Here is a 17230-nt window from a genome sequence, read left to right as displayed (position 1 = left end):
CGACGATGAGGATGAATAAATGAAACGGATGAAGTGACAATCGCATACTTATATGGACGACACAACACAATCACTACAGAGAATTATACTGGCTGTTGTTCCAGACGCCAGAGCCTCGTTAGTCTGAAAAAGTAGTCCAGGGTGTACCATATTGTTGGTGTATCATTTTTCTAGTGCCGTGATCGCCAAACCGTCGATAACCTTTGATAACATACTATTTCCGCCCTTCGGAAGATACCAATAACAATTGTCAACCTCTCTTCCACATAGTACACCCTGGACTTGTGCAGACTGGCGAGGCTCTGGCGTCCGGACTCACAGCTAGTATAATCCTCTGGGGGACAACGTGTTTGTCATTGGTCTTTCATATTTTTACCATTCCTCTTAATCTTCGCGATTATAATCCAAATTATCAAAAGTGGTTGCTTGGTTGGTTGATTGATTTGGTGTTTTAAGTCCACTTTATGAACAGTAAGGCTAATTGGGACTGGACCTAAAGTTTAACCACTATGTGCGTCCACCGGGTATCGAACCCGGGACCCCTTGATTACAAGGCGACGACGCTACCACTGCACCATCGGGGAGACCTTATCAAAAGTGGAAGAAAGATAACTAAAATAAAGCAAATCATTCAACCAACATTCTCCCCATTCTCTTTTCGCAGTTGTAAATTCGTTAATATGCATATCGGGTCATATTCGCATATTCTCAAGTACTGTACTGCGTAGCGTCCATGTTACATTACGCCATGTGTTATTCACAGGCCCGTAGTCAGATTTTATTTGGGCGGGCTCATCCCTAATCAGCAGCCGTCATGAGAAAAAAAAGGGGGGGCTACAAGCTCTGAAGATGATTTTATCAGTATATTACAACCTATATAAAATGTTTAATCCAGCTAAGAAGTAAAATTAATTGCCACCACTATACATTATTTAAATTACATATTTGTAGGATTTCGAAGGGGGGAGGGGGGCTTCAGCTCCCCCGAGCCCTCCACCTGGCTACGTGCCTGGTGCATGGGAGAAATAACCTCATAAGCAAATCCAGCCAGAAAAAAAACCAGACACGAGAACGACCGATGCGTGTCCATTAATGCGAGACAACGAAAACAAAAACCAGAAAACAGACATTGAAAATTCTACGGCGGACCCTTCTCAACCAGAGGTGGGGAGGACGCATGTAAATTAACTGCATGAGCAATTACGCCGGTTCATAATTAGAAAGGGGGAGCATCAATTAAACGGTTTAAATAAGCGCATCACAGTTTGTTGAGAGGGGGAGTGGATGAGAGAGGAGGGGGGAAGTAGGGGAGGAGGACACGGAAATCAATGTTGACGTGTTCCGAGCCGCCAATACAGCAGAAATATTCGTGGCTGTTTTCCAAACAATGCATTCACGCTCATGTGAACATGAGAATGCTGATGAGCTGATTTCCCATACAAATTATAAGATAAGCAATCGAAGCGCCAAACAGGCGACTGCCTGACAAAGACTCCTCACCCAGCATACAAACAGCCGGGGAATCCAATACAAAGACATTGTGTATACACAGAGAAATTTCAATTATACGTTTTACAAGGAACTAACCGGGAAAATGTTAGCAAGGCCTGTTACTGAAAAACAGTACAAAGTATTTGTAGTAAAAAGTCGTCAACATGTAAAAGACCATAAATATCCTAAGTATGAGGGAAAGAGTGTTAGTTGGTCAGGATGCTGCAAATTTGGAGAATTATAAAAGTAATATGCAGGGATGGTTTCTTCCGATCTCTAGTGATCTCGATTTCCGTGGCCTATTTGTTAGCATGCGGAGCTGCTACGCCAGAGATCCCGGTTTCGAATCCAGGCCAAGGCATGGGTGATATTTGTAAGTGTTCCTTCACGATATAATCATTCACTCGTCCTCATCTTTAGCCAAAAGTGGGGAGATAAGCGAAGTAAAATAAACCATATAACAAAAGTAGATGCATCATGCAACCGTGGCCGCGGTGGCTCAGTCGGTAACGCGTCTGACTACCATGCTTAAGTCCCGAGTTCGATCCCCGGCCGGTTCAAATCCGGGAACTTTTCTAACGTTGGAAGCAGCCCCGGCGCCCACCCAGCGTCGAGTAACATGGGTACCTGGGGGAACCCCTGGGGGGGTAAAGGCGGTCAGGGGCGTGATGCTGATCACATCACCCCCACTCACGACCGGATCAAGAAAGTGTGAGGCGTTACCCCCACACCTCCTATACGCCTTCATGGCGTGGTGCTAAGCACAGGGGAGCACTTTACCTTTTTTTTAGATGCATCAGAAACTTCCGGTTCCTTTTTCTCCAATGTTCACTGATAAAAAGAGGGTCAGTGATTTATCCACACCCCCCCCCATCCCCTCTCACTTACACACACAAACCACTTTTCCGCAATACCTCACTAAATGTTTTTCACAACGGGCCCAATTTATGGTTGATCATGTGGGCACTAAATTCACAAACACGGCCATACACCCCCGCACCATGTAAAATTATGGATAAACCCTTGAAAATGGGATCATGAAAAAAGCTATTTAAGATGGGAGTTGAAAGTCTCTCCATCTACAACATACCATCCACTTCATGGCTTCTAGATCAATGTCCCAACGTTCTACAGTATCAAATTACAAACGTGATCTCGTTTGTTGTGTGCGAGTGAAATAAACCTCAGAAGGAAATCCAGACAAACCCCAGGCATGAGAAGGACCGACACGTGACAACTTCCCTTCCACATAGAACACCCATGAATGCATTGCGAGGCTCTCGTCAGGGCTCACAACCAGTATAATTCTCTATGGGACTTGTGTGTTGTCCGTTGCATTTTTGCTGAAGCAAAACTTGTTGTGTAAAGTAACTACACTATTAAAGATGGCCTAGTCAGAAGTGACTTAGTTGATGTGTCATTTACTCTGAGTTGGCGACCTGATTTCTTATGAGCTGGCAACCTGATTTCTTATGAGTTGGCAATCTGGGTTCCTATGAGTTGGCAACCTGATTTCTTATGAGTTGGCAACCTGATTTCTTATGAGTTGGCAACCTGATTTCTTAGGAGTTGGTAAATTTATTTCTATTCATAGCCTAGGACCATGTGACATAGTGAGATAGCCCAGATCTTGGACTCCGTATACGCCACTGGAATATACTGTATATTGTGAAACGTAAAAAGGGGTAAAGGTACAAGTATTTTAATGCAACCAATGTTGAGTCAGTCAAGTGGAATATTCTTCTCTTGTGGAGCAATATTCTGGTAAAGGCAGCTGATTTTCTTTAATGAGAAAATCCCGATTGTCAGCCGCGAGTAGTCTATTCAGTCAATTTGTGTTTAGATTTGAAAGAAATGGCGGTGTGGTTACTTTAGGAGGCGAATTTTTTTACTCCGTTCCAGCAGCTTCCTTTCTGGAACGGAGGAAAAGACGTTTCCTCTTCTGGAGAACTTCCAGTATGCAAGTCGCGGAGGGAGGAAAAAAGCTCATCTCAGAGGGAAGAGACGGGCTTAGTTCGTCTCCTCGCAAGAAAATCAATAAGTCCCACTTAATCTTTGTTCGGAAAAGCCATTAATACCCTCCGCTCTTATGATGAATGGTTCACGTCAGGGACTCCCATTCAACAGACGCTCCTCCGCAAACAATCGCATGCCTCCGCCTGGAGACGACTGCCTGATCGCCGGCAAAAAAACCACGAGGGAGACGGGAGGATTCCCCACACTCCAAGATGCTCCTACACAATTTATCCTTGTATCTTCGGGGCCCTCCCACCTCGTTAACAACCACCGCTAAGAGAGGAACACGGGTTCCATGGTGGAAGCGTGAGACGCCTTTCCGTTACACATCGGTCCTTCGGTTACATGAAGATTCAGCAAGTTTTGGTACATCTTGTAGGAAAAACATAGAATGTATGCCGTGTGTGAGCATTTACACTGTAAATACTTTACAATACTAGTCCAAGTATTAGGACAATCCATACCAAAAGGTCCAAAAAACAATTGGTTGCTTGACCATTTCAAAAAATTTTCTTATCTTTGTTGTTACAATCCCCAAGCAAGGGTAGTTCAAAACAGGCTTAGTTTAAAAAGGGTGGCCATTTTTGTTTCGTGGTTTCCGGCATTCTTGGCCTTTGCAGACAGTTGTGATAATTATGATCTCAGCTATGAAAAATTACAGAACACTGGGGTAAAACAACAGTGTTTTCACTACATTTCAAGCTACCTTTTATGTTCTGTACTTACTTTAACCATCTCAAATGCAAATGTCTGAGATTTAGAGCCAAAACTGATTTTTTCAACAAAAATTGAAATTTTGGATTTAATTTTCAACAAAAATCGATTTTTTTTCCCGGAAAAGTAATTTAATAACTTCAAAATTTGAGCCCGAATATCTCTGGTGGCGGACCTAATAAAAAATTGATATTTACAGCGTAAAGAGTATTCTATGAGAGGTGCCTGTAAAAAAAAAAATCTCGAGATTGATATTACATGGATAACAAAGTTACAACAGGGGAAGTTATTCAAAAACAGACAATATGTACATTATTAGTTACAAAGAAATATTTACTTTTTAATAAATCATCATGTAATGCAATGTAACTATCCCAGATCCTGGTCAGTATAAGAACAATGTTTCCAGTTTCAGGTTTTTGGATGAATTTTCCAAATTCCACGAGTTTTCCATTACTTTCTCAACCAAGGTTTGACTTCTATGACTCGTCAAATTTTCCAGGTCAGTTATAACTAGAGCTCGGAAGTTGAGGAAAAATAATTTTCTTTCCTAGTGTCCGAAGACGAGGCCCAAAATATATGTCCATTTTGGGTCATTGTAGGCCAGAAAAAGGTTGGTTTTATTTGTCCTTTTTTTGCCTTTTTTAGCTTATTGGTCCTTTTTTAGACTTTTTTTTAGGTTTTAACGGCTTTTTTCTGCAACTTCACCTTCTTTTGACTACGTTTTTTTAAAAAATGAAACTAGTGCTTGAAAAAACCAGGGGTATCAAATTATGTGCAAGATAAGTGAAACATTGAAAGGAGAAAATTTGATGTGTTTTTGAAGAGGAATTTTTTTCATCACGAGATCTCACTTGCTTCAAGTATGCACCCTTAACATCCGTTTATGTGGAGAGAAGTTTCTTGATGTTTCGCAACGTGCTGTCTGAAAAACAGACGATCCTTTACATTTAAGAACCTGGAGATGACTATTGTGATATACTGCAATGCCAACTGAGGTAAGGTTTCCGAAGTCCTATTTCTGTAACCCTAGTGTGGTTAGGCCAAATATGATTCTTCAAATATGATTTTTCAAATTATGTTAATCTAAAAAATATATAATGTCTGAAAGAAGATGCATTTCATTCATATAGTTTTTTCGCACTGTGTGTTCCATACCACCAGAATTTTGTATTTTTTTATTCATTAAATATGTAATTAAAACTGAAGTTATTAATTAATTTGGATCACATTTATACGTCCTTTTTTTGTTTTTAGGTCCATTTTTTGGTAATTTATAGGTCTTCAACTTCGAGCCCTAGTCATACCCATGTATTAGCTATATAACGGTAAGCTTTGTCCGAAATTATATGAACACATGGTTTCACAAAATATATAAATATCAGTTACAGGTAAAATGCGAAATGTCCTGAGAACGAGAACAAAGGAAGCACTTAGTTTTACAGCGCACTTATCTTCATCTCCACTTTTCCCGCGGCTGTCATGGGAAAGAGTTCTGCACAATGCTCCCTCTAGGGGAGGGGGAGGTGAGAGCGGTTGATGACGTAAATCGATGAGCGACAAGAGACCGATTCCGGGTGATAGCTGGAAAGTGGCTGCCTCGCCCCAACCCTTCAGGAACGGACAGATTACGGACGGTGCAGAACAAACGCGATTTCCTGCCCAAAGAAGATGATGTTACAGCCGTGACTTCAGTATGCGCCGACCCTCTGTTCTCCAGTGTCACTCGCTCTCTCCCCTATGTAATTTCAGAACAAAGAATGTCCATGCTCATCCGATGTTGAACTGCTGGCGCTTTCGTTCTTAGGCAGCTTTCCTTTTGATGTGCTTCTGACGTTCTTTTTTTTCCCCTGTCTATTCCATTTCGTTACAAATCCCATCTCATATTTCTTGCACTTAAAAGTTTAGCTCAAATTTAGTAAAAAGACAAAACTGAATATCTAAGAATTTGAGTAGTACGTTTTTTTACACATCTTCAATTTTTAAAATGAAGTAGATTTTGAAGAAGGAGCTAACACTTTATAAGTAAAATTGTCCATATTTTTATGCGAGTTCAGTTAGAATAAAATACCGCAATTACGTTTTATTATAACTTTATGTAAAAAAAAAAAACACTTCTGTTTTAAGTATACAAAGGACGAATTACTGGTTGACCGGTTAGAATTTTGAAATTTGCGTTAGGAAAGTTAATAATAATGTTGCACAAATACTTTTCAGCAATAAACATGAGTAAATAAGCAGATACAGTTCCTAGGCATCTAACCGAGTCATTTCATTAAATCTGGGCCTGCCCGATGGCGCAGTGGTAGCGTCGTTGCCTTGTAATCAATGGGTCCCGGGTTCGATTCCCGGTGGAGGCACATAGTGGTTCGGATCCCACTTTAAACTGCAGGTCCAGTCCCGATTAGCCTTACTGTGCATAAAGTGGACTTAAAACAACAAATCAATCCAATCCAATTGCATTAAATCTGTCACGCCGAGAGAAAAATTTGCGGTACACGTATCGGCGTTGGAAAGTTTTGATTGTTGATTTGGTTTACAGGGTGATTCAAAAGTCTCTGTTAGGAGACTTTTGAAGCACCCTGCATTTTACTTCGCTTTTCTGCCACTTTTGGCTAATCGTGATGAAGAATGACATCTTGGAACGGATGAAGGAATACTCTCAAAGGACGGGATTCGAACCCTTCACCCTTAGCATCGTATAGCGTGCTGTGGTTAACCACTCCTCCATTGTGGTTGACACTGAAAAGGTTCGTCAGCCATTTTGTCGCAGATATAATTGTATTGGCACACGTATTCGCGGTAAGAAGTTTTGTCAGCCATTGGATTGGATGGCAGTATATATATATATATATATATATATATATGTGTGTGTGTGTGTGTGTGTACATATCAGAAAGAACTAGATATTTGCGACGGCAAAAAAAAAAAGTTACGTTTTCCACTGTTCATGCAGAAGTTTCACTGGGGTAATGTCTCGGAAGTAAACTATCCCTCTTGCCAATGCACAACACTAGTTCCGCCCACGAAGATCCCGGGTCTGTCATTTGACCCAGCTCTCGCTGTCATTTCGAAATCCCCCTTTCCTCCCGGCCCGTGGCGTAAGAGCATTAGCACACTTGGAGCGACCGCAAGCGGCTTGGCGAAACTGCCAGGTACCAGGCACGGCATTGGCGCCCAGGCGCGTCTCGCAAATCGAAATCAAATCACGGAACAAGAGGATCTGGTCAAGCCGCGGCTTTCACGGGGATCCACCGGGGGGATTCCCCTGGAAACAAGGGATTATCTCACCTCCGGCCCCGACAAAAGACCTGGTCCGTTTCCCGCGGTGCATTCCGGGACCGAATTTGTGAACTACATCAGTACTTATAATATAAAGTGATCCTTTCCGGAAATGATGTAATGCAATGGGGTGAAAGCTTACCTAACCTTGGTGCTTAGTAATATACGTGGTAACTTATACTGAGTCGGAATTCCCATCATTACATTTGGTTACAGACATATACGCATTTCATATTCTTACGGTAATTTTTCAGGATTGTAAAAACAGTACGCAGTAGAATTCAAGCTGTAAGACAGTTTTTATATCCATTTTCCATCCCCCTCCAATCTCCATAATACAATCTCTTATAGGCCTAAATAAAATAAAAAAATGTGTTCGATTTCCACGAAATAATTTGCTCTGAAACGTGACTTGTGGTGTTTTCCAGTGTGTGTGTACCTCTACATGTCGTTGCCACTTGCCAGTATACAATGCATTTTCTGAGTGTAACGCTCTCATACTTGTAAATACGAGAATTGTAAATATGGATATCGTTATTCGGTTATCATGCAAAATGATATGTAGGGGCGCCATGTTGTTAGATTAAAGGTTATAAAATCTGCTTACTTCTCGATGTGTTTGTGCGTGTATACAAACATTCTTGTTCATTGCTCTACTTGAGTTTCCGGGGAAAAATCATCTGAAATTCAGAGGATAATAATAGGATAATGAATTCTCTGGTATAATTTTGCCTTAATTCTGAAAAGTTCGCCAAGTAGCGGAAAATTTTCATACACAGTGCATGACAAAGTGTGTAAATTAGTTCCCATCAAGCATTCCAGGTGGCAGCACAAATGCAAATGTGTGTAGATCTGTTAGAAGTGCGTAAGCCTAGCTTAGTAAAATAGTCCAACGTGTAATGGGACAGGATACATAGATGCTACTAACATAGCAAAATATGAGGGATCCCAAAATAATTGGTCCTTGGAATAAGAAATAAAAATCATTTGAACCAGTTGTATTTTTAGGTTTCCCGATTTTAAAATCTCGTAAACCATGTGTACGTGTGTGTACACACACACACACATCATGTGTGTGTGTGTACACACACACACACACATCATGTGTGTGTGTGTACACACACACACACATAATGTTACGCATTATATCTGTACTCATCATTACTACAAATGTGTGTGTGTGTGTGAGTACACTCGTCCTACTTAGCTGTGTTGCAATTCCCTTTTTATACAGCACTCTTGTTCAACATGCAATTCGAACCTACATTGTTCGATTGCTCTTAATTTTCTCTTACCATGTGTAATTAGTGTCTAATCGTAAATTTTAAAAACTTTAAAATGAGTTCTTTCAAAATTGGGCTGTATACATTACACAGTACAACAAAATTCGTTGACTGTACATGAACAATGGTCATATTAACTCTACTTATTCATCTAACTACAGATGCGTATATAGACACTAACAATGTTCTTCTGTGACAGTCAGATTTACCGTCATTATTATTATCATTATTATTCATGTATGTAGCGGTAAAAAGACGTGTTGATTCAAAGTGTTAAGTGTTTTAATTTGTAAGATTACATATTTGATTTTTGCCAAGCCGACGGGAGGAACGAGACATTCGCTTGTGTTAAGGGTGAGCACCTGAAGGGTCACGCTATGCGTGTAAAGCTTAGGAAATTCGACCGTAATGACAAACATTTAAATATCTCGGTTTCCAACGGTCAGATTCATGTGAAACTTATACCAACGCAGCGGCATGTGTGCAAGGACGGATGTGTGGAGTTTCGTCACGATCAAGCGACAATTACGGACGCCAGATCAAATCGGTTCTAATTGATCAGTTTGTGGACAGCGATTGCAATTGAGCTATGGGCGACAGCCAGGCGGAAGCTTAATCCGCACAAGTAAACGTCGGACACGGTCCGTCCTAGTTTGGAGACAATAGAGCGTGGTGGAATAACCTCTCCGGAAGCGTCGCTCCAACGTGCGCCTAGCGTCCTTTTTCAAAATCCAAATAAAACGAAGGACATGGTTTTTCGATACACAGTCTTACCGCGATCCTTGTAGCGAGAACAGCTCCGTGCTACCTCTCCATATACAGTTTTGCCGCGATTCTTGGAACGAGAGCACCTTCGTGCTACCTTTCGTGTACAGTGGACTTTGTTGGGTTGTGCGAACACCAGTGTGTGTGATAGGCAGTAAGTCTACACGAGTGCGCCTACCTCAACCGCTGGGGGAAGTTGAAGCGAAACCGTGTTTCCGTGATTACCTTACGCCATTTATAATTTTTGAGAAACGAGGAACACCGGAAACTATGGCGGGCTAGAGGAAGGAGAGAGATGAGGGCGTTACGTCGATTCGCCCGATGTCAGAAGAAACTACGCCGATGATGCCTATCCGCCGCCATGGAGAGAGAGAGAACGTCGAACGCCGCCCTATTGATACGCCGACGACGCCTACCATCCGCCACGTTGACGCCCCGACGACGCCGACGACGCCTACCAGCCGCGACAGAGAGACGTAGAGAGAGATGTTGACGCCCCGACGACGCCGACGACGCCTACAACGACCGCTCAGATGCGACGTCCGAACCGCGCCATACCACGGAGATCCACCGATCCCGAGAGGAAGAGGAGCCGGGGAACTAGGTGTTTGAATCCTTTTCGCATCTTCATCGTCGCGACCAAAGAAACCTTTCGCGTGGATACTATGTGTTTTCAATCGCCCATAAAGACGCCAGGATGCACCCCGGAAGCTGAGAGATGGTAAAGTATTCATCTGTGTGAACCTTAACACGTGACGGCCCGATTGATTTAGAGAACGCCTTGAAATTCGTCGACATTTAGAAAACGCCCACTCAACTCGAACTTCATACCAAACTCCCGTCGCGCTTGTCATTTGTAATTTATTCGTCTCAGGTCAATTTTTCTTATTCCTTGTGATATTTTTTTTAATGGTCTTAAATTTATTGTTGTTTGTGCTCCTTTGTATTTGTTTAAAGTGCGTACTATTAGAGAAAGCGCCGCCCACTTAATTGTTTAATCTACTGGAGGTTTGTTCATTTTTATGTGTCAATGCTAGCTATGTCAGGCCGCATGTGTGATTATTTAGTAAAAGTATTTGCCTGGTGATGTGAATTGCTCGTCGCGGCGAAGTGTTTAAGTCCCGCCTGCTAGCGAGTATAGGTTTGCGTCACTCAACGGAGGTTATTTGTTATGTTTGAACCACGTGAGGTCTTGTAAAAGGAAAACGTCCGCCCACGTGAATGGAATTTCCGTTGAGACGCCTTTGTTTATACTGGTCAAGTAATGTATGGTCACCGCGCCGACTAGTTTCTTTTTTAAAAACAAAAGGTGAACTTAAGTAAGGGCTGGCTAGGATTTAAGTAGCACTGGAGCAAAATCACAAATGACCTGATTAGACAAAAAGTAAGATAAAATTAATTGAGAATGCAATAATTAGGGCTTGTCGTGATAAAACCTGTACATGTCATGTATAATTTCTTGTGTCGATGACCCCATGAGGATTGAATCTGAGAGAGAATGTGAGAGTGCAAGTGTGGGGACCTGTAATAATTCCATTTTTTGTTGGTGATGAATAGAATATACTTTTTATTTTCATGTTAATTTTGGGCTATATCATTTTCGTATGCATGTCGCTACCCGTGATTTTCAGGTATGCAGCTAGCCGCTTCCCGGCTACAGGTAAAGAGGTGGTAATTTGAAAGTACATATGTCTTTGTTTTTATTCGATATGGCTTATCACTATGCACTGTCGGTCACCGGTTCCTACACACGAACTTAACCTGGACCGTAACGCTATTTCGCTTGTCCGAGGGAGATTATGCCGCCTCTATCTAGGTAGTGGTAGCATTTGTTTTCCCGGGCAAGGGAGGGCGTAACACTTCATTCAATATTTATTCCTCGAAATTTGTGATTACTACCTGCATGTTTCAGTCATTGCGTTGGAAAGCCCATATCCACATCTCGCTCAAAGGTATACATCCATCCACTGGTTACAGCGAAGGGGGAGCTTAATATGCATTGCCACTGAAATGCCCCGTCTCCATTATGCACTGGCCTTCCTTGAGTATTGATGAAGTCCCTAACGACCCTCTCTCCCGCGCAATGCATTATTTACGGGGAGCGTGTGAGAAACCTAACCGGCTTTTTTCTCGTTTACCAATTCACCAATTACTTATTGATTCGCTCGTCCTTGTTGCTTCTCTCTCTATTTTTTAGCGAGGGGGTTGTTCTCAGGTTGCAACACTCGGGGAGCAGTGCTGTTACCCGTGAGAGAAGGAATAGGCTGGAGCTCCCAAGGTAACGACGCCATAAAAAACGAATAGGGGAGAGGTCTACATAAAAAAAATTCACAGGCATATTTCTCGCCGATATTGGGGGACCGCACAAGGCATTATAAATAAGATTGGGCGATATAGGCGACACGATATCGGGCATATGATATTATTTCTTCCCGATACAGAGGTTCTACTTTGAAGGTGCCGTTCCTGATATGTTACCCTTTGTAAATTAGCTTAGCGTCATTGTTTTCCTTATTCTCTGGAAAAACATAGATTTTTCTTGGTCAAATACTTTCGCCAAGTCTGTGATCAAAGAGTTTGCAGATTCCTCAACACAGACGTGGCTTACTCAAACCTCCAGTTGCTTCTCTGCTCACTTCAAATTTGCCTATTTCATTCTGTTCTTTATTTGCAATACCTTTGTATTTATAAGTTGTTGTTGGTGCTTGTTTGAATTGTTTGATGTATCTTCTCTATTCGTTCCTTCTGCTAAAGTCTTCAACTCCCTGAAGCTGTTGCAATCTACGTCCTTAGCCATCCTACCATTGCGTTTCTTCAATTACTGTTTTTATTATTCTCTCGTGTCTCAAGTCCTACCATCCTTCATCACCGTTGGTTGATCGATTTTCAGTACTCTCTTGCTATGTGCGTGTCACAGGACATCTTCGTTTGTTCCTCGGATTTTCCAGGACATGTTCATTTGTTTCTCTGCTTATCCATTTAATCTTCAATATTCTCCGATAGCTTCAAGTTCTTTCCTCAGAGTTTCAGCTGCTGTTCATGTTCCCGCCCATACTGTGTTGTGCTGCAGACGAATGCTTTTGTGAATCTTTTACGTGTAGTCAAATCTATGTTGCTGCTGTTTCAAGCCCTGAGACATGATAGTATTTCTTTGTCCATTTGGGGAAGACAGAAGAAACGCTTGTCGAAAAAAATGTTTGGTTTGAATGGTTGAAACTGCAAGACGTAGACTGGATGGTACATCCCATTGTCTCATCGTAAGAAATATGTGGAAGTTCTTGATAGTATCTATCGAGGCTATTTCTTCAACTCTATTCTTTGATCGGAATTTTCTATTAAATTACTCTCATGAGCAGAAATGAAATACTCCACCAATAATTCTCAATGCACATGGTACGATGGACTGGTTAAGTGAATCATCTCTTTAATGGCATCACGTCGGGCAATTTTCATTCGAATCTTGGAGACTGGTTAAAGACTTATCTGGATCCATCCATCTCTCGGTCGAAAAGGCTTTCCTCGCACTCGACAAGGACAAGCAGGGAGGGAGGGGGACTAAAAGGGACTGAATTGGCAACAATCGCGCCCCCTACGTGACGCTACAAGAAGGAATGGAAGGGGCGGGGACGGGACAAGACCCCGAGAGCATCGGAGCAGATCGAGGCCGGCGATCCGTGTCGACACCAGCACCAGAGAGATCGATTTCTCGATCCGAAAGTCGGGATGTGGAAGGGGGAGCGCTGGGAAGGGGGGGGGATTTGCGGCGAGCCAAGGCAGACAAGCGGCGGGGAGATTCCGGAACAAAGCAACCACTCCAGGGGCAGCCGACTGCTCTCCGGAAAACTACAACACCGCATTCCCCAGAATTTCTGCGATCGGGGAAGAGGCGCAATTCAGAATCTACGAGGAGAAATAAAAAAAAAAAAGAGAAGAGGAGAAAAAAGAGGGAGGGGGCGTAAAACTCCGCAGCATGACAAACGAAGCACAATGCCCGCAGCGACTTGGCCCAAGAGATGGGGACTGGACCAACTGCTCCCTTTCCCGACGTACTCTGGACGCTTCAAGAGGACGGAACCGTTGCTTGGCTAGGATGCATGCATGCACGAATTATTACGCAGGATGCAATATCAACGGTTCATCGGTAATTTCCACAAATGAACCAACTAGCCTTTAGCATGTCGCTTTAAAATGGAAGGAAATGTGTGTAAATCCAGGTAAAACAGATAAGCAAAGTAGTAGTTATAACGTTTAAACAACACATACGTGTCTCTTTATCAAAACGTTTTTGAAACCCCCAACGAATGACTAAGATTTCATGTAATCAGCACTAACTTTTGTCCTGCATGAACCTCTTTTCAAAGTATTTGACAAATGTACCCAACATGGCATTACAATTTACATTCTAACAACGGCTGCGACCTCCATGAACTTACATAAAAAAGAAGTTTGTTCTTTTACTGGATTGCATTCCTCGTAAGCTACACCGCATTTGGGACATTTTAATACCCTTTGGTATGAACGACAAATGTGCGACTGGTAAGGACCAGTGTTTTGGTGTGGAACTCTGCAAAAGGATATGAACTGCAACGGAACCATTCATTCTTGCTTGGTGTCTAGTACACTTATCACTTGTGGATTTTGCGCACCATTTTCTGTCTGTTACGGACTGTGTGACATTGTGGTCCTTCAGACTGATGATTATGACATGCAATAAATTGTAAAAATTATATCTGACGCCTAACACAAGCACGCTCATTTATTGGATTTACCAGAGACGTCATGTAGACAACGTGATCGGTCGCTTGTGGGGTCCTATGTGTCGCAGCATGTGCTCGAAGCACCTAATCATACGAGCATGTTCTTGAAATCTTCCCGCGCTCTTACGCTATTGGAGGATGGAAATAACGCTGTCCGTACCTTCAAAGTTAAACCAAGGATGAGTGTTGCTTGGTACACTGCTCGATTTTCCGACTAGAATCGACAGAGATCTCAAAATCAGCTCTCCTCTCCTTTGTGCACTGATCAAACTCATTTTACGAATTCTTTGCCAGAGTCTGCAGACACAATCGACGCTGCGCCACGGTGTTCCAAAATTAGGGGTTGTAAACAAATACATCATTGTTTAATTTGTTGCACTGTTAAAACTTTCTATTGCAAGTAATTATAACGAACAACCATGCAAGCGCTCGGTATCTTCACATGTGGGACTTTATATCATCAGTTACGATTGATGATGAACTACTTGAATCAAGAGATGCATATGAGAACTGGATGACTACAATATTTAGTAGTAACACAGTACACTAATATGCAAAAGCAGTAATATATAATGATCCGATGAAGGAAAAATCTTGAGAAAACATGAAAGAAGTGAATACAGTACTGTTTAGGAAATGTTATAAAGCATCTATCTAACCAATCAGGTAAAAGAAGAGCTTCTTGTTTAATTTGGATTGTACTAAAAACTAAGGCATGGGGTGTTCCACTTTGCGCTCAAATAAGAATATTGACTGATACCTCTTTGGTCTATGTTAACGTGATACTCGTTCGGTTTACCTTATCCTCTTTGGTTCTACATTCTGTACAGTATAACAGAAGAAGAGAATTGGTTCAGGTGACATTTTTATTCCAGAACAGCCAAGTCCCAATCCCAGCATAGATTTGTATTCCGCTTCTCCTCCAGCGCGAACCCACTAAATGGAACTGCCCACCCTTTACGTCGGCTACGATCGCAGAAACGTGGCAACATGGGCAATTGCAGCGAAACGTGACAACGCCGCACTTGAAGGAAATGGAGTGGACGAGGAAGTTGCACAATGGGAATGAATCCTCCAGAGTCGGAATCCCATCAGGCAGTCCCGCTGTGCCAGCCACCCAAATTGCCCCTCTCGTCTAGATGGTCCTTAATCCGCACAGAGAGAAAGCGTCCGCTACAGCGACCTCTTGCGTTCGCCACTGTTGAGAAGCCACGTCTTCCAGTGTTTCCAACCACCAACGCTCAAACATTACTATCCCATACTAAAAGACATATTCACTGTAACTGCCATGAACGGTAATAGACGACATATCATCTACAGATTGTACAACAATTCTGTGATAGAGCAGCCACAGGCCATGAATAAAAAAAAATGTTATGGCGAAGAGTGACAATTTTGCACCAGGTGTGTATTTATTTCAATATCGTCGAAATGGACACTGCTTACAAAAAAAAAAAAAACCCACGAGGATATGGTTTTATACCCATGTTGCAAGTGAATGCGTTTTTTAAAGTTGATTATTAAGCTAGGTACGATGTTTGAAAAATAAGAATAAGAATTTTCAGAATCCTTATGGAGAAAAAAACAACTTCATCTTCAAGTTTCGGCTAATCAAATGGAAGTTTCGACTTCTCCAACGATAAATCAATTCTTTGTATTGTCCTCTTTCCGTTCATGTTTTTTTCTGTGCCATCCGAAGTATGATATTCCCAAAAGAACAAGTAAAATAATACTCCCATAAGGGTAATGCTAAGCTTTCTTCTCCTACGACCATCCAACTCACCTAGGGGAACAGTAGTTTAGGATCCTCGCGTCTAGCTGGACAAAAACTGTTTCTCCTGACTTTAACACACTATTTGGAAACAACAATAACAGCTATGAGCCAAACAAAAAGGGACAATAGCATTCACTGTCTTGTTCGCTAATCCAACCGCTCGCCATCACATCCAAGTGATTGAACGAATTAATTAAAATTTCTGGAGGAGTCTGCACATATGGCCATTTTACACACATCAGTGTATACAAGGAAACATCCTCTTTCTTACCCGAGAGTTAAAAAAAAAGGGTGCAAACCCCTGACAGGGTTAAAAGTGCGAGGTTGTAAAGGGACCTACACAAGACAAAAACAACATCTTAACAAGAATACACTACAAATTTCCTCAGGACAGTGGAAGTGGACAGCTCTTCTCAAAAAAGCTTAGTTAAAACACTGTCATCGTCTTCCAACATGCATGATAAATCGTTGAGAAGGTTGAAAGCATGTGTGAGGAATTTTAAAATCTCCACATTTGAGAAGGATGTGCCGAACACTTAAAACAATGTTACAGACACGGTACAGTGGAGGGTCGACAAATTTATATCCTCTGCACAACGAAAAAAAAAAGAATTGTCTGAATGAATAAAACACGTTGAGTTAAACATTTTGGCAACCGAAAACAAAAAAAATCTGAGACTTTACTACATTTGGTACTTTTATCTAAGTGGCTTGGTAACAACCACTCCATTACTAAAAGAATTTAGTTTGATGAACGATTGTTTTTCGACACAAATATTTGCTAACGAGAAACTATTATTTGGTTATCCAAACCGTGTGTAGGTATCCAATATACATATTACTTGTCCACTCCCATTGCAGGTGCAAAATAACAAAGTAACATGGCTACATCAGTACATGAGCTATCCTAAAATCAAGAAATTAACAGTTGAACAAAATAAAAATACATCTGAACATGTGAACACAGTCAAAAAGATATATGAAGGGAAAAAACCTTACCTGTTTGTGCATTTCCACATTGAGGCCATAAGACATTTCGTAATACTGAAAAATTAAGAAAAGTACACTTAAAGAAGCAGAAAATTCCATCAATAGAAAATCGCATGCGATTGAACTTTGAAAAAGTACCAGCTACATCATCATTTTTA

The 17230-nt window shown here is 41.7% G+C and overlaps 1 protein-coding gene across 1 annotated transcript in view; it reads right to left on the bottom strand.

Annotated features, from left to right (window-relative positions):
* Positions 1-17230, bottom strand: part of LOC146003023 (TLE family member 5-like) — a 173365-nt gene that overhangs the window by 56107 nt on the left and 100028 nt on the right. Inside the window, exon 4 of the mRNA XM_083141184.1 lies at positions 17082-17126. Within this exon, the coding sequence (XP_082997310.1) occupies positions 17082-17126 (45 nt within the window). The remainder of the gene's footprint in view (positions 1-17081; positions 17127-17230) is intronic.

This window comes from Lepisma saccharinum, chromosome 19, assembly GCF_977018435.1.
Source record: "Lepisma saccharinum chromosome 19, izLepSacc3.1, whole genome shotgun sequence".
Lineage (NCBI taxonomy): Eukaryota > Metazoa > Arthropoda > Insecta > Zygentoma > Lepismatidae > Lepisma > Lepisma saccharinum.
Note: the sequence above shows the minus strand (reverse complement) of the source record. Positions and strands in the feature narration are given on the sequence as shown.